The 23545-nt window shown below is 47.7% G+C and overlaps 2 protein-coding genes across 9 annotated transcripts in view; both read right to left on the bottom strand.

Annotated features, from left to right (window-relative positions):
* LOC119250859 (zinc finger protein 883-like) overlaps window positions 1-10807 on the bottom strand; it is a 106434-nt gene extending 95627 nt beyond the window's left edge. Inside the window, 1 exon segment of the mRNA XM_054697680.1 lies at window positions 10798-10807. The gene's annotated coding sequence lies outside the window, so the exon portion shown is untranslated.
* The window catches only part of LOC119250698 (zinc finger protein 39-like), a 42344-nt gene extending 20008 nt beyond the window's left edge, over window positions 1-22336 (bottom strand). For 3 of the 8 annotated variants that reach the window (XM_054697675.1, XM_054697676.1, XM_054697677.1), the window contains exons 1-3: window positions 14036-14702; window positions 13698-13790; window positions 11365-12287 (exon numbers count right to left, since the gene is read on the bottom strand). In XM_054697675.1, the coding sequence (XP_054553650.1) occupies window positions 11365-12287; window positions 13698-13790; window positions 14036-14183 (1164 nt within the window). In that variant the 5' untranslated portion in view covers window positions 14184-14702. Of the gene's footprint in view, window positions 1-11364; window positions 12288-13697; window positions 13791-14035; window positions 14707-21908 lie in introns of those variants that run through there. The other 5 variants (XM_054697674.1, XM_054697679.1, XM_054697678.1 and 2 more) reach the window with 5 other exon arrangements.
* Window positions 22337-23545: the final 1209 nt, after the last annotated feature.

Here is a 23545-nt window from a genome sequence, read left to right as displayed (position 1 = left end):
AAAATCAACTCAAAATGGATTAAAGAACTAGACATAAGACCTGAAACCATAAAAATACATAGAAGGAAATATAGGAGAATCACTACGTGATATTCACATCAAAGACATCTTTACAGACACATCACCCAAAGCAGTGATAGTGAAGGAAAAAATAAACAGCTGGGACTACATCAAATTAAAGAGCTTCTGCACAGGAAAAGAGACAAGAACAAAAACAAAGAGAAACCTCACCAACTGGGAGAACATTTTTGCACACAACACTAATGATAAAGGACTGATCACAAAAATCTGCAAAGAGCTGATGAGACTCAACAACAACAAAGAAAATAATCCCATCAAAAATGGGCAGAAGAGCTAAAAAGAAACTTCTCTGAAGAGGAAATGCAAATGGCCAACAGGCATATGAAAAAATGTTCAACATCACTTGTAATCAGGGAAATGCAAATCAAAACTACCATGAGATACCATCTTACACCAGTGAGAATGACACATATTAAAAAAACTAGCAACAACAAATGTTGGCGAGGGTGTGGAGAAAAAGGAACTCTCCTGCACTGCTGGTGGGAGTGCAAACTGGTCCAACCACTATGGAGAGATGTGTGGCGATTTCTGGACCTACTAAACATAGAGCTTCCATATGATCCAGCAATTCCACTACTAGTTATTTACCCAGAGGACACAGAAACATCAATTCCAAAGAACACCTGCACCCCTATGTTTATAGCAGCACTATTTACAATAGCTAAGCTTTGGAAACAACACTAATGCCCAAAAATAGATGACTGGATCAAGAAGATGTGGTACATATACACCATGGAATATTACTCAGCATTCAAAAAAGATAAAAACATGCAATTTGCAGCAACATGGATGGCGCTATAAGGGATCGTCCTCAGAGAAATAAGCCAGAAAGAAAAAGAAAAATACCGGATGGTCTCACTCATAGCAGGAATCTAGAAAACCTAAATAAGGGACCAGGAAAATGAATAACTATAAGAAAGTGAAAATCAAAATCAACAAAAAACTATGAATCAGAGACACTCTATGGGGGGTGGCGGCGGGAGGGGTGGGATTGGGGTCAGAATGGGGGGTTGCAATTGTATGGGGAATATAAAAATAAAATTTATTATTAAAACATATAAAATAAAATAAAATGTATTAAAGCCAAAAAAAGAGCAGTATAAATATAAAACATTCTTTTTTTTAAGATTTATTTTTATTTATTTATACAAGCACTGGGTACAGTTAGAAATGCGGGAGGGTGAGAGAACTCACCAAGCCAGAGCGGGGAGCAGATCAGGCAGAAGGACCGAAGTACACTGCTGAGGGGAGCAGCGGGCGGCAGGAGATGTCTGCGTACCATGTGGGACCCTCCTCAGGTGTCCAGGGAGCTGCCTGGGATCGAACCGGCGCTGCAGAGTCTGCGGGCAGCCTCACAACCCAGCACTCAACTGCTGCGCCACCAGGGAGGCCCAATACAAAACATTCTTATTAAAAAAGAATCAATAGGAAAACATGCAACCTAGGGCGTCCCTGGTGGCCTAGGATAAGCCTCAGTGCTCTCAACATTGCAGCCTGAGTTGGTTCCCTGGCCAGGGAGCTAGCCATATGTAGCACAGACCTCTTCTGTCTCGCAAGCTGTTCCCCTCAGCAGTGTATTTCAGTCAATCCCCTGTTCTGCTCCCCACTCTGTCTCTGGTGAATCTTCTCATCCCCCATACCTCTTGCCTGTACCCCAATATTTCATGGATAAATAAATTAAATATTTTTAAAAAATACAACCTAATTACCAAATATACAAATGATCTGAAGAGACACTTCACCATAGTATCCACATGATAAACAGGTGCATAGAAATATTTTAAATATAATATGACATCAGAAAATTTAAAATTAAAAGAGAATTGTAATATCACATTAATATTAAAATAACTAAAATCCCAAGCACAACAACCCCAAGTTCTTGTGAGGCTGTGTAGCGACATTAACTCCTCATTATTGACGGGATTGCAAAATGGCACAGCCACTTGGGAAGATGATTGTATCTAAACAAACTGATTTGTTCTTATAAAACTAAACATACTCTTACCATATGATCCATAAATTTTCCTCACTGGTATTTATTCAATAAATTTTTAAAAGTAGTCCTACAGAAAAAACCTGCATAGAAATGTTTGTACAGGCTCTATTCATAATTTCTAAAACTTGGAAGCAGCCAAGATAGTCTTTAACAGATGAACTGATAAGCTGTAGTATATTCAGACAATGAGCTATATAGCTCAGTGGTCAAAAAAAAATAAGTTATCACATACATATATACATATACTTGTGCCTTGAAAACATATATGTGTGTGTAAGTTATTTTGGTGTAAGCTATTCCTTTATCAAATGATATAAAATAAACAACAGAAAGAGTAAAACCTAATGTAAAATATGGACCTTAAAGATAATGTATCAATAATAGCTCATCAATTGTAACAGTTGAACCACAGCAATGCAAGATATTAATAAGAAGGAACACTTTTTTGGGGAGGTTGAGGAGATGTATGGGAACTATGAGATTTCCACTCAATTTTTCTCCAAATATTAACTCATAAAATAAAGTCTATTAATTTAAAAACTACAAAATAAATAATTGAAATTTACTGAGATGTGGCGTGACAGTGAGTGAACAAAGCATATTTTTACCACATTTAGTAAGTTTTCTTCAGTAGCTTAATTAAAGACAAAAAAACAGAAACGAGAAAATAATAAGTAATTCACCAGTATTTATCAAGCCCTATCTTTTCTGTAATAGAATTTGTGTGACATTTAGATAAATACTCAATCAGAAAAGAATGAAAGTTCACTGAATGGTTGTGCCTATTAATAAAGTAAACAAGATTAAATTGCATGGTTAAATACGCTGAAAAAACAGGAAGCTTTTAGTGCAGTTTTTAGCACATAGTATATGCTCAACAAAGCTAACACGTGCTAGGTAGTTTGTGGTCTGTGACAGAAGTGAAACACTTAATGCACATGATAAGAATTCAGAGAATAGGGCCTCCCTGGCGGTGCAAGGGGTTTAACACCACACTATGAAGCTGTCCACTGTCTGTGCAGCACGAGTTCGATCCCCAGACAGCCAGGGAGCAACTCACATGGTGCAGCAGACCTCTCCTGTCTCGCCCGAACTCACATGGTGCTCTCCTGTCTCAGCAGTGTATTTCAGTCGATCTGCCTCTTCTGTCCCCCCCACCCGTGTCTCTGGCCTGTACCCCAGCTCTTGTATACATAAACAAATACATCTTTAAAAGAAAAGAATTCAGACAACAGAGAACTCACTGCAAACTGGAATACTTGTGATGGAACTGAAATTTGCACTAATGTTAACACAAACAAAAATAGTATCTGATAGGCAAATAAAAGAAATACAAACAAACCCACGAGGAACAATAGAAAGGTGTTGAACAAGTGAAACATGTCATGAACAGACATGCTGAAGTCTAAGCCCCTTGGTCACTGATTGCAAATATGTCATGGTGTCTCATTGCCAAGAAAGGCAGCCGTTCCAGGCAGCCATCACAAGAGGATTCTGTGTCATGACGCAAGCAAGCCCACCCAGGGGAGCTGAAAATAGAGTGGCCTGAAGAAAGACAGTGGTGGTGGGTTCACTCCAGATAGCAAACGTGGAGGTGCACAATGGTCACACACAGTGTGACTTTGGTCTAGCAAAACAAAACAAAACAAAACAAAACAAAAAATCTTCTTCTGTCTCTCCATTCCCTGACACTTCAGCAACAGAAATAATAGCTATCAAAGGGTGCTTCTTAGTAAATTTTATGATGTAGCCTGAAGGATGTTTCCTAAGTGAAGAACAAAATGAGCAACAGCATATAAACATTCAGACATTACAGCAATTTTGTTCATTTGAAGTTTAAAATCACTACATAGTACTGCTGTTTTAGCATAACCTAATGGTGATAGTCATTATTTTTCTTAAGAGTTTTTAAAGATATAATACAAATACCATAAAAGTTACCTGTTAAAACATAGAAATAAATGATAACTTCACTGTTGTGCAAACATCACCAAAATAAAATTTGGAAAGTTTTCATCACCCCCAAATTAACTCTAGACCATTAGCAGATACACAGATACTTCCCTTTTGCACCAACCCTTGGGCTTGGCAAAATCCAATCTACTCTGTCTCTCTGTAGATATCCCTCATCGGGTTTTTGGAATTAATGGAATCTTATAAGAAGTTATGTTCTGTGTCTTAATTCTTTGACTTAGCATAAGACTTTCAAAATCCATCCAGGTCTCAGAATTTCATTCCTTTTTTTTTAAGATTTATTTATTTATTTATACAAGCACTGGGTACAGTGAGAAGCGCGGGAGGGTGAGAGAATTCACCAGAGCCATAGCGGGGAGCAGAACAGGCAGGACTGAAGTACACTGCTGAGGGGAGCAGCGGGCGGCAGGAGAGGTCTGCGCGCCATGTGGGACCCTCACCGGTGGCCGGGGAGCAGCCGGGATCGAACAGGCGCTGCAGAGGCTGCGGGCAGCTTCACAACCCAGCGCTCAACCGCTGTGCCACTGGGGAGGCCCCCTTTTAAGCTTTTTCTTGATGCAGCAGATGGCAGACCCTTTCTAGAGCTGATATTCTGGGGGCTTTGCGGTCCCCCCCCCAACAATAGGACTTTAAATTCCCAATTTCAACGTCACACCCTCCAGAAGACGATGGAGGTGAGTGACAGACACAGAACAACCCCCACACGCACACGTCTCTCCACACTCTGAGGACAGCTGCCCGCCCGACCCCTGGGGACACCCTGTGTCCAGTGGGGCTGGAGGAGCAGCGCCCCGGGAGAGTCGAGGGAGGATTGAGAACCTGGAGGAGGCGCCGCCAGCTCGGACCCCGGCACGCAGGGAGGACGTGCCTTGGCCGGGCTGACTCTCCGGAGGCGCTGAGACCGTCGCGGGCGGGGAGGACACGTGGGTCACTCGGGAGCGCGGGCGGGGGCGACGGTCCCGCAGGGGACCCGGGACGGTCCCTCCCCCCGCAGAGCGAGCCACGAAGGCGCGAGCCCCCATGGGTATTGGTGCCAGGGCCGCCTCTGCCCGGGCTGGTGCAGGTCCCCCCGCCCACCGCCGCCAGTGGCTTCTCGTCACCCCATTTCCTCCGCGGGCCTTGCCGGTCGCTGTGGAGAGAATCCCCAGTGAGCGCCTTGAGGACATTTGTGCCCCATGGAGGACTCCACCCACCATGGGCCATTCCCTGCACCACAGGTTCTGGGCCACATCGCCTCTGAAGCCCGAATCCACTCCTCCCCAGGAACACCCCCCAACTCCCCCCCCCAGTTAGGGACTCAGGCCCCTGGAGGCGGCGGCTCCGGCTTCCCCGAGGGCTTCCCTGGAGGGCCGGGAGCAGTCAGAGCCAGCACAGGGCTCGCTGCAGAGGGAAAACGTTCCCGGGCTACTCAGCAGTGACCGCGGCGAGCGCTGGTGCCTTTTCACAGACTTCACGTGTCCTTCACACTGTTTCCTCACCTCACCCTGAAAGGCCAAGGAGCAGGGTGCGCAGAGGCACAGCGAGACGGCGCCCCAAGCGGCGTCCACGTCCTCCACCCCAGCTCTCCACAGGAGGACAGCCCCGATCACTCTTTCCTCAGGACGGAGAGAGAGTCCACACTTCACCTCACCTTGGCCGACATGTGGGTCATCGCAGCCCAGCCCAGGAAAGTCTCAGGACACGAGCTGGAAACAACGCGGCCTCTCCCCGCCCGAGACTGCTTGATGCTCATCCCTGCTTGTGAGAAGGTGAGCAGCTCATCCTGGCCTGCTCTTGGGATGTATTTTCTGTCTCTCAGAATGTTCCACATAATCTGGCACACATCCAAGTTTTTACAGATTTGTTTCATGAATTTATACATATTATTAGTATTCTTCAAAATATCACAAGTCAGATTAATTTATAACTAAGGATTTGATAAGGTAACTCTAGCTCAATTATTTGGCTTTCCAAAATACTCGTTTAACGAATACTTAAGATTTATTTATTTATGCACACAAGAGCTGGGGTACAGGCCGTGGATGTCGGGGTTGAGAGGATTCACCAGAGACAGAGCAGGGAACAGAACAGGCCGTCTGACAAAATACACTGCTGAGGGGCACAGCAGGCCAGTCAGGAGAGGTCTGAGGCAGATGTCAGTCAGCTTCCTGGCCGGCTGGGGATCCAACTTGTGCACAGTGGCTGGCAGTAGTTTGAGAGCACTGTGTTTAACCCCTGGGCCACCAGGGAGGCCCCTTACCTTTAGTTTGAGGTCAGAAGTGTGACTCATTCATTTCCCCCCACTTTTAATCAGGAAAGCTTTGGTTATTTGGGGTCTTTTGTGTTTCCATATGAACCTCAGAAATCTTTGTTCTGTTCCTTTGAAGAATGCCATCGGGATATTTATTGGGGTTGCAGTGAATCTAGAAGGGGCTCTGGGTTGGATGGCCATTTGGACAATGTTGATTCTTCCAACCCATGAGCTGGGTCTCTCTTTCCATTTCTCTATGCTTTCTATTATTTTTTCCACAATGTTTGATAGTTTTCCTTGTAAAAGTCTTTTACCTCCTCTGTTAAGTTTATTCCCAGTTAATTTTTTGAGTGTGCAATTGTAGGTGGCATGGCTTTGTTAATTTCCTCTTCTAGTTCATTATTTGTACTTAGGAAGGCATATGTTTTTCAATGCAGAGTTTGGTGGCATTACATACACTCACTCTGTCGTGTAACTCTCATTTCTGAAACCAGGGTGTCCCCGAAGGCTCACATACATCCCCAAAATAGACCTGCATTCTTTCTGCTCATTGCTTAACTGTTAACAAAGTCAAACGATTCTCTGTCTTCTAGCCTGGCTACATTACCAAGATGAACATGTTCTTCCCAAGCAGTTCTGCTTCTCCAGAGAAAGAGAACCTCGCAGCTCAAGACCAGCCATCCACCTCGGTCTTATGGGTACACTCCCTTTCATCCAGGGGATGAACTTAGGGGTGGGGGCGACCAAGGGAGATGGCACAAACCTGCACATAGCACACACCTCTTGTCCCCATACCCGAAGGATAAGCGCCCCACACAAGAATGGACCCATAGCCTCCCTGCTCCGTAAGTCTCAGACCGTGCAGCTGTCCACAGCCACTGCAGCAAGAACTCCATCCCCAGCCAGGGAGCTGACCCACAGGGCGCAGCACCTCTCCTGTCTCCCCGCGGCTCCCCTCAGCAGTGGATTTCAGTGGATCTGCCTGTTCTGCTCCCCACTCATCTCTGGGGAGTCCTCCCCCGCCCCGGTCCATTCCCTACCCCTGGAGCTCAGGGTTCCTGTAGTGTCCTCACCGCTGGAGCGTGGACAGTGTCTCTGGGCTGTGCTGATCCTGCACGTCCTGACCCCGGGATGTGGCTGAGCTGGGCAAGGTCCCCACGGAGCATGGTGGAGGCCATTCCTGGGCCTCCGCCGACAGCATCACCACCCACCTGGGCCACCCACCCATCCACAGAAGCCTCACCCGCCACACCCCTGGACGCCCCAACACACCTGCAGGGGGATGTGACACAAGTCACCTGAACCCCTCACCTTCAGAGCAGAGAGTGACCCTTGCTGCAACAGCCCACATGGGTAACGTCACAGCAACAAACACTTCCAGGAAACATGGCACTAGCAGAGGAGCGCTGTCTTATAAAACCCTGAAGGCCTCTTTGGACCAGGTCTGAGGTGAAGGCTGAGGGGCCCGATGTCATCTTTAATGGGCGCTCGAGGACACCTAGGAGCCTGCAGCATCATGGAAAGCGGCCTGCAGCCTAGGGATGAAAACCTCAGCGACCTCCCATGGCGTGTTGAGGAATATGGCCCGTGGCCCCGACATGCCAGGTGGAGTTTAAAGGGACCAATGTACCTCCCCCTGAATCAGGGAGGATGCTCTCAGGGGACAGACAACCCGTCAGTCACTGACTTGGAAACACAGGATGGGGGCTCTGGCTGTAGAGATGTTCCTGACGGAGGAAGCTGCGTAGAGGGTGCGGGCAGGGAGGAGCAGGCGCCCAAGTCCCAAATCCATGATCAGAGAAACAATCCCCGACGGGCGGGCCTCGAGCCCAGCCCTGCGGAGAGGATGCCACGGAGCCGACACAGGGCACGACTGCAAATCCACAGAACGAGGCTAGGTGTGGACATGCAGGTGAGTAACAGGGGCAAACTCAGCGGGCTTTGGCACCTCAGGAGAGCCCTTAGGCCAAGCCCCTCAGCAAGAGACACGCGGCTGAGACCCTCACGACCAGCCCCCACTCCCTGCCCGCCACAGCCATGGGAGCCCCTGCTGCTCGACCCCAGCGGCCACCCCTCGGGACCGTTCTGCTCAGGGAGCTTTCTTGTCCTTACTCCTATGAGTAAATGTCTGGCTCTTCTGGAACTCTGGGCTCCACTTGGAACTACTTTCACACAAAAGAGAAGAAAAGAAGAAGAGCACACCGAGGCCTCAGACTCCGGGCCTGCTGCTCAAACTCTCTGCTCGGCATCACCACAGCGCCAAAGAAATACACCAGGAGGTGCCCGGGGCCGCTGGGGGAAAGGGGTAGAGAGAGTGACATCAAGGACTTCCTCGGCCACGACCTTCCACGCCAACTACTCACCCCAAGGTATGAACTGACTCAGACAAAGACCACATTCAGAGCACGGCCAGCAATGTCGGAAGGGATTATGTTCAGAACAAAGAGAGAAGGAAAAAGACCTGGATTACATCATCACCTCCAGGAGGAATACAGGGAGACGAAGAAAGGGTCAGGGGAAAAAGACAAATCTAGCAGGCAGATGACAGAGCTGAGACGCCAGCAGGGGACAGGGCAGAAGAGGGGCCAGGAGGGAAGGAGGAGCACCAGGGCCTGGGGTGACGGGTCACAGGGGTGGTGCGGACAGGACATTTGCAAGAATTATAAAGAAGGGGAGCGATTCAATATTGCACAAAGATGAACAACAATTTAATAAAAAAAAAAATAAAAGGCAAGAATCCTTTCCTTTAAAAATAATATAGGAGCCTCTGGTGGCGCAGGGGTGAAAGTCTCAGCACTATGAAGCTGCTCTCAGTACTGCAGAACAAATTCGATCCCTGGCCAGGGAGGTGACCCACATGGCACAGTAGACCTCTCCTGTCTCCCCACTGAACCCTCAGCAGTGGATTTCGGTAGATCCACCTGTTGTGCTCCCCACTCTCTCTGTGGAGAATCCTCTCACCCCCTCATAACTCTGGCTTGCACCCCAGTTCTTGTATGCAGAAGTAATCTTCCAAAAAAATTCCCTCATTTTGTAGAACTGGGGAGTAGGCCAGAGGTTCGGGGTGAGAGGATTCACTAGATACTGAGTGTGGCGACAAACAGGCAGAACCACTGAAATACCTGGCTAACGGGAGCAGCGGGTGACACAGGAGAGACCTGCTGCGGCCTCTAGCATATGTGGGACGGCTCCCTAGCAAAGGCTGAAACCCTGGCCAGAGCAGGCAATAGCGCTGAAACTTAACCCCAAGGCCACCAGGGAGGCCCTGAGAAACTTTCATCATGAAAGGTAGGTAAAGGACAGCTGCAGACCTCAACCTATAGCCGAGAGCACACATTTCAACATTTCCTTCTAGAGGAGGACATTTTGGTGGTGAGCAATTCCAGCATCGGGGGGCACCACAGAGACTTAGAGTACTGGACAGAACGTGACGACTAAGTTAGAAAACCCAGAGAGATCACTTACCCACACAACATGCAGTGTGCCATGTAGACAGACAGCTGCTGTGGACAGGCATAGCATCACTCAGGAACTTAAGAGGATACTAGAAGCAACAGCACAGGAACAGCGACATCATCACTGCATGAACTTGGGAGAAGAGTGAACCAGGTAACTCCACGCAATTAGGAGTGAAACTATATGTGAGTTCCCATTGCTCTCAACTGAATGATGTGGTTTGAGCTCCTAAGTTTGAATATTTTTTTAAAGATTTTTATTTATTCAAGCATACAACAATCAGGGTACAGGCCAGATGTGTGGGAGGGTGAGAGGATGCACCAGAGACAGAGCAGGGAACAGAACAGGCAGACTGACCGAAATACACTGCTGAAATACACGCAGCGGCCCAGACAGGAGAGGTCTGCCGCACCATGGGGTTGTTCCTGGCCGGCCAGGGAATCAAACTCCCACCGCAAAGGCCGCGAACAGCTTCATAGTGCTGCGCTCAAACATCTGCACCCACCGGGGGAGGCCTGCCTGCCCACTCTTGACATTCTTAGCATTTCCCTCCAGTGTGGAGTTTGTCATGCCTAGTGAGGGCTGACTTCCTGAAAAGTTTTCCCACATTCTTCACAATCATAGGGATTTTGTCCAGTGACATCTCTGATGTCCAGTGAGAGCATGCTTACTGGAAAAAAATTTTCCCACACTCTTGACACTCATAATGCTTCTCTCTAGTGTGACTTCTCTGATGTTTACTGAGGGATGTTTTCTGGCAGAAAGTCTTTCCACACTCTTGACACTCAGGGTTTCTCTCCAGTGTGACTTCTCTGATGTCTAATGAGGTTTGACTTACGGGAAAAAGCTTTCCCACACCCTTCACAATCATAGGGTTTCTCTCCAGTGTGACTTCTCTTATGTCTAATGAGGTTTGACTTACGGGAAAAAGCTTTCCCACACCCTTCACAATCATAGGGTTTCTCTCCAGTGTGACCTCTCTCTGATGATCTAGGTCTTGAGGTGTGTGACTTTGAATTTTCCCACCACACTCTTGACATTCATAGGGTTTTCTTACCAGTGTGACCTCTCTGGGTGTGTGACTGAGGGATGATCTCCAGGAGAAAGTCTTCCTACACTCTTGACATTCATATGGCTTCTCTCCAGTGTGACTTATCTGATGGTTACTGAGGGATGATTTCCAGTGGAAAGTCTTACCACACTCTTGACATTCATAAGGCTTCTCTCCAGTGTGAATTCTCTGATGCTCCCTGAGGTAAGACTTACGGGAAAAAGCTTTCCCACACTCTTCATATTCATAAGGCATCTCTCCAGTGTGAATTCTCTGATGCTCACTGAGGTAAGACTTACTGGAAAAAGCTTTACCACACCCTTCACATTCATAGGGTTTCTCTCCAGTGTGAATTCTCTGATGTCTGATAAGGTGTGCCTTACTAGAAAAAGCTTTCCCACACCCTTCACATTCATAGCATTTCTCTCCAGTGTGAGTCCTCTCATGTAGAACAAGAACTGACTTACAGGAGAACACTTTCCTGCATGCCTCACATTCATAGGGTTTCTCCCTTATATGAGTTCTCTGATGGACACTAAAAGCAGATTTCCACCTGAAAGTTTTCTTACATACCTGACATGGGTAGCGCTTCACTCCCGTTTGAGATTGTGGATGTAAAGTGAGGGCAGTCTTCCATGAGTAAGTTTTCACATAATCGTTAGAGCCAAACAACTTCACTGCAGTGAGATTTCTCTGGTATCCCCTCTGTAAGGAAATCTCAGTGGTGCCCCCACACTCATCAGGTTGATCGTCTGCTTGTGTTTTCTGATGTTCAGTCAGAACAGAGGTTTTAGAGGCCACTTCACCATATCTCTTATATCCCAAATTATTCTTTCCTAACTGGGTACTCTCACGCGGATAGGTGTGAAATATGTTGCTGAGACTGGCCCCACTTTCACAACATTCCTGCTGCTCGTGTTCAACATACCTAGGAAGATTCAAATGCACTGGAGTCATCTCCGCAGCTCTCCCCTTTTCATTACAACTGCAGGGAGTCTGTCCTCCTTGGGTTCTGTCTCGGGCAACGAAAGGTACCTCATCACGGGTGTCCCTGCACTCATTGCATTTATGGGCAGCCCCTTCTGGAAGGGCTCCTTTAGGTGTAAATATTGTTTCTTCACTCACAACTTTTCCTTGTTCACGAAATTCAAAAGGCTGTTGAAAGTTCTGAATCACCTGGTGACTAAGGTGCTCAGGATACTTGATGGGTTCCCTCATTCTACTAAAGACCTCCTTGTACTCTCCAGCATACCCTTCATGAGGCTCACCAGGGATCATCATGGTCCTATGTATAGTAAAGTTCACAGGCATCATCGCTGAATTGTTTTCATTTTTGATACTATGGTTCAAACAATGAATTGAGTGCAAATTGCTTTTTTCCATTAAGTCAGTTCTCTCGTTGAATGCTATTTTGCTGCTGGTGGTAAGAACTTGCCACACATGTCTGCCCTGATTTGCAGGGCTGTCCTGAGTCAGGTGATCCACAGTATGGACATCTAAAGTGAGATAAAAATGGCCATGTCTCTAAGCATTTTGAGTGAATACTACTAAGTGGCACAAAAGCTCCTGTATTACAACACAATTTACAGGTATTGATTTTCTGATTCATGCTTTTTGCCCATAGCAAATTATGGGGAGACTAGATTTTTTGGTATTTTTTATTTTAGCATAGAAGATCTGGGGTGTAGGCCAGAAGTGCAGGAGTGGGGGTGCTGTAGGGGAGCGTGGAGACAGTGTTTTGAACAGAACAGGTGGACTGACTCAAATACACTGCTGAGAGGAGCAGCGGGTGAGACAGGGGAGGTCTACTGTGACAAAGTGGGTGAGCTACTTCACTGTGGATCAAACTGAGGCCATAATAGTGAGAGCTAAGAGACTTAATCCCTAGGCCTCCAGGGAGGCCCCAATTAACAAATTTTCTAATGCCAAACCAGGATAACAAAGCAGTAAAACTAATTTAATAATTGCTTTGTAAATCATAAATATTTGGTGAAAATAGTCCTTTAACTAGATTTGTCAATTTCAACCAGAAGCATTTCATCCAAAATAGATCCTACACACCTTCTTTCTTAGACTGACCCTGTGCAGCTCTTGCAGGTACTTTCTGAATAACCAAGCCCTGCAGAGGCCATGGCTTTCCTGGAAACCTGTGGACTGAGTGACCCAGTCATTGCCCAGGCACTTTAAGCAAGAGGCCTGCTGAGACACAAGGACTCTGCTTCTCCATTTCCTTAGTTTTTCTTTCGATCCCGGCCCTGGCCACGGTCACCTGCAGAGGTTCTCAGAGGCATGCACATCCCTCCACGGCAGAGACCTGTCAGTTCTTATTTAAATACATAAGGCTCAGAATCCTAATACATGCAGCAAACTCCGCCTCATCATTGTGTCCCACGTTCCTGCTGATAGGAAAAAAGTTCTGCATCCAGCCTGTGGCTATCAGTGTTAAAGTCTTTTCCCACATCATTCTGAGAGCAACACCCTGGTGTTCTCAACGCACTCGCTGGAACCTGTGTTTCTGCTTTGTTCATAGCAGCTCCTGTTTTTATGTCGTGTGTGACCTCCCCATAAACATACAGAAAGAATAAAAAAAAATTCCTCAACAGGAACCTAAAGAAAACAGTTTATGAGAATACACTAAGAGAGAGAATAGAGATATGTGATTACTGCAGAATCATCCCCATGTATCAGGGACTTCATACTGTTTAAGAACATAGACGGCCATTTTTAAAAGAGCAGGACGTAATTCACAAGAGAGTAGTATTTGGAAACTGAATAAAGAATCAGTTTGATATATGCAGACACACTCTCCAAGATTGGACACTGAAAAAGCACCTCAGTGTGGCCAATATCACTGGCCACACTCCCAGCCTCCTCTCAGCCCCCCGGCCTGGCAAGCACTGACTGACCTGACAGGTCCTGGTTTGGGGGATCGTCCACAGTCCACGGCTGTAATCCCTGCTCCGACCTGATGCTCTCCTCAGGATCGGTAACACAGTGCCCTGTGATGAGAAACAGTGTTGGTCTTCGATCAAGTTCAACTTCAGTCTTTGAAAACTAACAAATGCAGTGTGAAGAGCTGTGCAAAAGAGGCCAATCTGAATCTTTCCAAATGAAAACCGAAACACCCACAATGTACACTGCCTGCCATGTTCAACCTCACTAACACTCAGTTTCATAAGCAAGTGCACACTTGTCAGTGCAGAAGACAGCATTGCACTAGAGTGTTACACTGGAGCTTCCTCACCTAAGGACACCAGGTGATTGCAGGTCTCCAGCATCACATCCCGGTACAGGTTCCTCTGATCTTCACTCAGGTACTGCCACTCCTGCCACGTGAAGTTCACAGCCACATCTTCAAATGACACTGTCCCTTCTGAGGGAACATTACTCATCTCAGGGCCGGCAGCCTGGGTCAGACAGAGCAAGTGCAAACACGTCTTATTTTGTGGGTCTTCAGTCCTGTATAGAATTTGCAGTTGAAAGAGCCTCGCCTCTACATTCACCCCTTTGGTCCTACAAGTAGAACTATAGCTTACCTTATATATTTGGAAGTGTCTATGATTCTAAGAATAAAAGGATGAATAAAATAGGCTCCTTGAGGAGCTGATAGCCTGACTGGCAGGTGTAACAGACTCACACCCGGAATCATGTGCTAAAGGAGCTTCATAACAAATTAAAAACATGTGCAACTTTGTGCCAATATTTTACTCCCGTGACCTCAAAGCCTGCTATCTCCAACTCACAGTAAACAAAAACTGAACCCAAAACCAGGATGTTCAAGCAATGAGGTGGGAAAAAGCAAAGGTAAGAGATGTTCAACTACAAGCAAGTATAAACCAGAGATGCACTATTGGGGGGTGGAGAGATTAGGGTTAAAATAAGGGGGGTGGGATGTATGGGGACTATAACCAAGATGAAAAATGCACAACTTGTGCAGAAATAAAAAATGATGTAAAATATATATAAAATAAAATTTTAAGAAAAGATGTTCAGCTGACAGAGTCAGAAGAAGACAGATCAGGTCATCACTTCTAAAATGGAAGGACAAAGGAGGAGAACTTGGTAATAACTTGGTGGCTGAGGTATGAGGAATGTTTTCCTAATATGCTGTCTGCATGACGGGCTGGTAGACACTGGAATTCCACACGCAACTGGACATGTGTCTGATAGATCAGGAAGTCTAAGGTGAAAACAGAAATTTGGGAATCAGGTCCTCCCTGGTGGCACAAGAGTTTAAGTCTCAGCACTATGAAGCTATCGGCAGCTGCTGCAGCAAGAATTCAATCCCCAACCAGGGAGCTATCCACAAGGCACAGCAGACCTCTCCTGTCTCCCCGCTGCTCCCCTCAGCAGTGTATTTCAGTCAGTCTGCCTGTTCTGTTCCCCACTCTGTCTCTGGTGAATCCTCTCACCCCCTGCACCTGTGGCCTACACCCGAGCGTTTATATGCATACATAAAATAAATATTAAAGAAAAGAAAGAATTTGGGAATCTCCAGGATATTATTGATAGTTTTCATCACCGTAGGGGAGAACACGGTGACCAGAACAAAAGGTATTGAAAGAAGAGGAAAAACAACTAAGAGACAAATATTTCTTTTGGAGAAAGAAAAAAATAGATAATAGCAATGAAAGAGTTTTGAAAAATAAGATACACGGTATAAGAAAACAAATATCTTAAGAAATCCGTAAATTTATTCCATAATTTCCTTTGCTATGTAGTAAATCCTGTGCACCTCCACATACATATAGAATAGGAACCCATTAAAATAAATTTCCATTTGTGTTAGCTAAAAATGGATTCAGAGGATTTTTCCTCAACACAAAACAAGTCCTTGACAGCCACAAGCGACATCAACATTCCCAGTGAGAGTAGGACTAACAAAGACGCTCAGTGTCCCCTATTCACAATGGGTTTGGGTGACGCTACGTAACAACAACAACAAAAAGACAACATACATAAAAATGGTCATAACTAGTTATAATTCATTCTTGGAAAACTAATGAAAGCCACAGTAAAGCGACTCTGGAAAGGAAAACCCAGTGAGCAGACTATAACACACACCCGTGTTCACACACACAGGAGCTCCTGTACGCTGCCAGTGAAATGACAAAACAGTAAGCGATACATATAGCGGAACCAAGGGCAGAGACTGAGCTGGAATAAAGAAACCCGGAGGCTTAAACAATGAATTAAACCAATGCAAAGACAAAACAGCATCCAGAACACGATGAGCCTGCTGCACTGACAGCAACTCTTGCAAGATAACCCGGCACATCCCAGTTCTAGGAAAACAAAAATGCATTTATTTACAGGCTCATTGATTAAAACACTAATACGAGAAATAAAACAACAGCAAAGAGAAGGTGGATGGCTCATGTCTGCGCACAGAAACTCACGGGGACCTCCCAGCAGGAGTAGGCTCAGGATGCCATAAAAGGACCGTATGATGAAATGGGACAATACAATCCCCTCGCACTTTCGACCCTGTTCAAAATGGAAATGTGCAGCCATGAGTAAAGGACTGGAATACACAGCTCTGCAAATCACATACCCAAGCGGGTCCTAACACATGAACGTTCTCAATACGATCAGTCACGAAGGAAAAATGAATCAGAAGTACAAGAGATGAGATTTCACGTCCGCTGGGATCACAATGATTTAAAAAGAAAGAAAAGAACAAGTACTGGCAAAAATTGGGACCTGGCTCCCTTGCACACTGTTGGGGCAAACATAAATGATGCAGCCAGGAGGGAAGACAGGAAGGTGATTCTTGGGAAAAGGGAACTCAGAATGACAGGAGGACCCACCCCCACCCCGGGGTGTTCACCAATAGCAGGGACAGCAGTGACGGGCAGAGACATTTGCTCACCTACGGTCACCGCAACACCAGTCATTACAGCCCAAAGCAAAATCAACCCAAGCCCCAGGTGATGGATTAATGGATAAATAAGACTGGAAAATACACATAAGAGATTATTAATGAGCCTCACAATGGAAATAAACAATGACACACACTACAATATGAATGCACTCCTGTATGATACCTATGAAATGACAAAACAGTTAACAATGCAATAAAATAAGAGATTCACCAAGAAAACAAGGTGTAATAAGACTCCATTCATACAGGTCTGAGTTGTCAAACTCTTGAAAACAGAAAGTAAATGGTGGACACAGGGACTCAGGGACAGAGCAGTTGGGAGAGAGAGTTTAATGAGTACAGTATTTTATTACTGGGAAATGAAAAAATCTGGAATGGTTGTGATGGCTGTATAATAAGGCCAGATACTAAAAGCCAAAGAACACCACATGCAATAACAGCGAAAGGAGACTTTTTATTTTACATTTAAATAAAGGGTCAGGGGCTTTCCTGGTGGCTCAAAGGTAAAGACACTACCTATGGAGCTGTCCCGCAGCCACAGCAGCACGAGTTCAATCCCCAGCCAGACAGCTACCCACATGGCATGGCAGACCTCTCCTGACTCGCCCACTGCTCCCCTCAGCAGTGTATTTCAACAGATTTGCCTGTTCTGCTCCCCACTCTGTCTCTGGAGTATCCTCCCCCCTTCCACACCTCTGGCCCATACCTCAGTTTTTGTATGCATAAATAAGTTCATCTTTTAAAATATGAATGAATGAATGAATGAATGAATGAATGGAGGGCCACATTTTCTAGGAAAAGGAGAAAAAGAAGCAACAGTCATGCTGGGCAGAAGAGCAGCCACTGCTGTTCCCCACAGTGCAAAGGTTTATAAAATGAAACACTTGCATGGTCACAGGTGACAGAAGAGCTGGTAAAATTAGGTTGCAAAATATATTCATTCTATCAATATTCTATAAACATCTATCAAAATAAAAAAATCTAACATTAACCGTAACTTCAGCAAGAATCATACGTATGACAAATGCAAACACACCTACTATACTCCAGACTCGATGACAGAAACCTGAAGCTCTTTATTAAAAAGTACATTGAGCATCACTGACATAAACTCCCAACAACCAAAGGTCAAAGGATGAACATCTGCGCTACCTGGTTTTACTCAGCGAGTGTCTGTGTCATGACCCTTGTTCAAACGTGTCCCACTGACCCCTGAGTACTTTCTCCCCCTGAACTCTGAGGTGTCACCACACCCTCCCATTCAGAGGCAGAAAGGGGAGCAACCTCATCACTGAGAAAATGCATCCATCAGGTTTGGCCAAGAATGAGAACTGTAATGTGAAAGAAAGTCAACACACACACTCACACGCACGCACACATGCACGGCGGTGCTGTTGTTAGCCACCATTAAGATATCAGGTAATACTGAAGGGTAACTTACATTGGGTGAGACTAAACTCTGGAACAGAGAAATCCCTTTCTGGTGGCGGGAGACCTGGGCTGAGAAGGATCTAATTCCACACGAGAGGGCACAACACAGGACGAGGTTTGCATGTTGCATGCGCAGCAGGTGCCATCGGGACGGCTACAGGCGCAGTCAGGTGGGAGCCGAGCCTGTGGTACTAGGCCTGGGCAGGAGGCCCACGCGCAAGTGTAACTGGCAGAAATGGCAAAACACAGTTGACTGACTCACTCAGGAGAAGTGCAGACTGAAGACGGGAGACCAGATCGGAACACAGGGACTAGCTACATTCAGAAGCACAAGATACTCAAGCATTCAGGGACACAGGAAATAAATCATCAGAGAGACCATGACAGAAGCAAACACAAAGAAATTTGCATCTTCCAAAACACTGAAGGGGAGGAAAACTCACCAACACATACAATGAGGTCAACATTGCTCTGATACCCTCCAAAAAAAGCCAGCATAAAAGGGAAAAATAGACCAACACCACCAAAGAACAGAGAAGCGAAAATCCTCAACAAATTCCAACCGACTTAATACAGCAACATGGAGTCTCCCTGGTGAAGCAAGGGTTTAAGGCAAAGCACTATGAAGCGATCCACAGCCCCTGCAGCATGAGTTCCATCCCCAGTCAGGGAACTCACCCACATGGCACACCTGACCTCTCCTGTCTCCTTGCTGTTCCCCTTAGTAGTGTATTTCACCAGATCTGCCTGTTTGGTTCCCCACTCTGTCTCTGGTCAATCCTCTCACCCACCACATGTCTGGCCTGTACCCCAGCTCTTATATAGATAAATTAATCAATCTATAAAATTCCAAATGGATTAAATATTTGGTGATGTACTTGACAGAAAATATAGGGACACACTAAGGACTGCTGCCACAAAATGCACTAGGGAACACAACCCCAACACCCAGGGAAACAAAAACAAAAATCAACAAGTGGGACACCATTAAAACTAAAAGCTTTCATACCTTAAAAGAAACGAGCCCAAAAACTGAAAGGCAGTCTATAGAACAGAAAAAGAATCTGCATGCTACACATGTGACAAGGGGTTCATTCCAAAATTTATAACATCCCCAAACAATGCGAGAAACCAACTGATGACTCAATTAAAAATGGACAAAAGGGAGCCTCCCTGGTGACACAAAGGGTTGGGACGCAGCCTATGAAGCTCTCCACAGCCTCTGCAGCGCAAGTTCGATCCCTGGCCGGCAGGGAGCAACCCGCATGGCACAGCAGACCTCTCCTGACTCCCCACTGCTCCCCTCAGCAGTGTGTTTCAGTAAGTCTGCCTGTTCTGCCTCCCACTCTGTCTCTGGCGAATCCTCTCACCCTCTGCACCTCTCGCCTGTACCCCAGTTCTTGTATGCACAAATGAATAAATCTTAATTAAAAAATGGACAAAGGAACTATATACACTCTCCTCTAGAGAGGGAATTCTGACATCCTACAGACAATAGGAATGTTCACCTTAACTTATTACAAGATAAATGTAAATTAAAAGCACACTTAGATGCCACGTCACCCCTTGAGAAGGCCCAAATGAAAACGAATGGATTTATACAAAACGGGAGGTGAGGGGTGAGAATTTTATGGGGACTACAACGAAGATGTAAATGATTACACTGTGCAAAAATGAAAATGATGTAAAAATATGTAAAATAGTATTTAAAAAAGTGAAACACTAAAAAAAAAAATATGGAATGAACAACGCTGGAGAGGGCACAGAGAAAAGAGAGCTCTCACCCACGGCTGGTGGCCATGACAGTCGGAAAGACCCTGTGGATGAGGGTGCAGAGGTTTCTTAAGGAAATAAAAATGGAAATTCCATATCATCTGCAATACTTCTATACATTATCCTCACGGGAACACTCAAACACAAAAAGATTTATCCCATCCATGAGCAAAGCAGCTGTGTTTCCAACTGCCCAGTCATGGCCCAATCTACATCCCTTTGGCAGAGGCAGGGCAGGAAGTGTGTAGCACACGCAGGGGAGCACTGCAGGGCTGTGAGGAAGGAGCAAAGGGCCACACTGAGATTAAAATGTGTGGGCAAGGAGGTGATATTGTTTTTTTTCTTTTTTAAAAAAGATTTATTTATTTATTTATGGATAGAGGAGCTGGGGTACAGGCCAGAGGTGCAGGGGAGGAAGGTGAGAGGATTCACCAGAGACAGAGCAGGGTACAGAACAGGCAGAGAGACCAAAATACACTGCCGAGGGACGCAGCAGGCCAGTCAGGTCTGCTGTGCCATGTGGGTAGCTCCCTGACTGGCCGGGGGATGGAACTTGTGCTGCAGAGACTATAGACAGCCCCATCGGTTGCATCTCAAACCCTTGTGCCACCAGGGAGGCCCCGGGAGGTGCTATTATTGAGTGAAATAGGCCAAAAAGTAAAGACACATCTGAGATGGCTTCACTCATCTGTGGAAAATAAATACCCAAAAAACATTTACAGCCAAAATACTTGAATAAAACTTGAACAGGGTCATTTCAAGGTAAAGATGACCACCAGAGGGAACAGGGAAATGGGTGGAGAAGTTAGGGAGGGAGGCAGATGGGGGAAGGGCCAGAGTGATTTGGTGGAGGCGAAACAAGGGGTAGGGCAAGACACATTAGGATTGTAGGAAAAAAATGGCAACTATTTCAGCAGAAAGCTTTTAGTGCTACACATGTCAATGACAGATCGAGTAGGGAAAATAAGTAAAAGAATAAGAAAAAAGTATAAGAAGCTTTAAAACAATTAAAAAAAAATGAAATTTCCCAAAGGTCACACATGGTGTTCTAAAACATGGCAGGAACTTTTGGAGAGTGTAACTGGACGGGAGAGCAACTTAGGGTGTAGTAGTGTCACTAGAAATGCATTCAGACCACACCAAGGAGAAATGCGCAGGAGCAGTGGAAACAACGGCCAGAAAAAAGGACTCTGAAGAGTCTACTGGGCACCTTCGGTTTGCAGGCCACCCGAGAGTAAGGCAGGGGCAGGTGTGTTATTATCCCCCACTGGACTCAACGGCACACATGCCAAGACTGATGCCTGCATGAAAGTCTCCGAGAGTTGTGCAGGACACAGTATATGATTTTAGCTACTGCACAGAAACCTTAAAAATTCAGTTGGGGCCTCCTGGGGGGCACAAGGGGTTGAGCGTTGGGTTGTGAAGCTGCCCGCAGCCTCTGCAGTGCCAGTTCGATTGCCAGCGAGGGTCCCACATGGCGCGCAGACCTCTCCTGCCGCCCGCTGCTCCCCTCAGCAGTGTACTTTGGTCCTTCTGCCTGCTCTGCTCCCCGCTCTGGCTCTGGTGAATTCTCTCACCCTCCCGCGCTTCTGACTGTACCCAGTGCATGTATAAATAAATAAACAAATCTTGAAAAAAAATCAGTTGTCCTTTTTAAAAGACATGTGGCTCCTTCACCCCCATTCTGCACTCAGGTCCTCAGGCCCCATCCTCCCCCTCCTCCCTCACCCCGCACCGGACCAGCACAGAGCTGGGAAGTGTTTCTGTCCAGCGGGGTGAAGAGCCACAGTCCACACCTTCAGCGTCATCAACCGCGACCCAGGTACAGACTCTGACTCAGCGCTGCGTGAGCACCAGGGCAGAGCCCCATCTTCACACATGCTGGACATGTGAAGTGCCTGGATCTACGCCACACCTTTCTCTGGTGAGGAATGTGTCCCTGGAGAAAACTATGTTTCTAATTTACTTGCCCGTTGGCGTACTCGCATAAAGTCAATGCATCCGGAGCTGAAGCAAACACAGCACTCACCAGAGATTGGCCCATTGTCGCTGCTCTCACAGAGGCATGAGGGCTCTGGAGCGGCGCTGGGAGGGGCGATGGGGTCCAGCACAGAGGACGGAGGCAGCTGCCCGGGGTCCTGGAGTCTCCTGTCCAGAGCCCGCCACACGCTGCCTGGAGACACCAGAGAGTCACTGCGGGTGATGGCCGTGTGACACTTCTAGCAGGGGCAGGAGAGGCCCCTCGAGTCCATGAGCGTCAGAACCTGGGTTCACGGTTCACCATAACTTAACAAAGGTGACACTGCCCACTGCCTCATCAACAGTCACGCCAAGAACAACAGTCTCAAAGCTGATGAGTCACGTCAGAGTGCGGACACGATTTCCAACGAGACACGCCCCGAACGCACTGTTCTGCCAGGACACCCCGGCAGTGTCTCCGCGCCGCTTCCCGCCCTCCTCTCCGTGGACACCTGCACAGTGACTTGGTACCCCTGGGTGCGCACCTCCAGGCAGGAGGCCAGAGTGCAGCAGCCAGCAGGACGCCGCCTGGGGGCAGGAACGCGAAGTGCGCCCGGAAATTCAGACAACTAGCCTCTAACGCCCCAGTAACTCCCCGAGCCCCCCCTGCCATCCCAGTTTCCCGGGACCTCCCCGCACCCACAGGGGCCGCCTCCCCAGGCACCCCGCGCGACCTCACCCGCCCCACCATGGGTCCGTGAATCTGGCCCCGGGCGCAATACACCCCCCTGAAAACGCAGCCTGGCTCTCCCCTCCCTCACCGCCCGACTTTCGGGGGGCCCAGAGGAGTCAGCGCGCATGCGCACAGGCGGACCCGCGCTTCCCCAGGCCCCCGCCTCCGGGACACCGTCCCCCCGCCCCAGGAAGACCCGGGTTAGAGTCCGGGCCAGGGCCGGGCGGCCGCGCCGGGGACACCCCGGAAAGGCCGGGACGGTCTCCCCAACGGCCCTGCCCCGCCCCCACGCGCGCTCCGGGGGAAATCGGCTCCAAAGCGCCCGACTCCACGCGGCCGGGGCCCCCGCTCGCCGGCGCCCCCTGCTACCCAACCCCCCGACGCCGCCAGTCACCCGAGCCCGGCCTCCCGGGACAAACCCGCGCTCACCTCGGGGCGCCCCAGCGCTCGCGGAGGCGCCAGAACGTTCTGACGGACAGGGAGGAGGGGTGGGGGGTGCGCCTGCGCAGATCGCGGAAGCCCCGCCCAGAAACCTCCGCGGGAACCACGGGGGCTGGAGACTACATTTCCCACAACCCCTTGCGCAGCCCGTCGGGCCGTCGGGGTGGGGTTGCGGCCGGGAAGTGGGAGGAGTGGAGGTTGAGGAGAACTGGCAGGTGGGCGAGGCCCGTGAAAACTGCGGGGCCCATAATGGGTTCAGAGCTCTGAGGGAAGAGAGCTCAACAGGGCTGCCCTGGGGCTGAAGGGCTTAAGCACCGCGCTGACTGACAAGCTATCTGCCCCCTCCACAGCAGGGAGCCTCCCACAGGGCATGGCAGACCTCTCCCTTCTTGCCCACTGCTCCCCTCAGTAGTGTATTTCAGTCAGTCGGCCTGTTCTATGCCCCACTCTGTCTCTGGTGAATCCTCTCTCTCTCTCTCTCTCTCTCTCTCTCTCTCTCTCTCTCTCTCTCTCTCTCACACACACACACACAC

The sequence above is a fragment of the Talpa occidentalis genome, unplaced genomic scaffold, assembly GCF_014898055.3.
Source record: "Talpa occidentalis isolate TD23 unplaced genomic scaffold, MPIMG_talOcc4v2.1 talOcc4.18, whole genome shotgun sequence".
NCBI classification, from domain to species: domain Eukaryota; kingdom Metazoa; phylum Chordata; class Mammalia; order Eulipotyphla; family Talpidae; genus Talpa; species Talpa occidentalis.
This window is presented reverse-complemented; position numbering and strand designations above follow the sequence as displayed.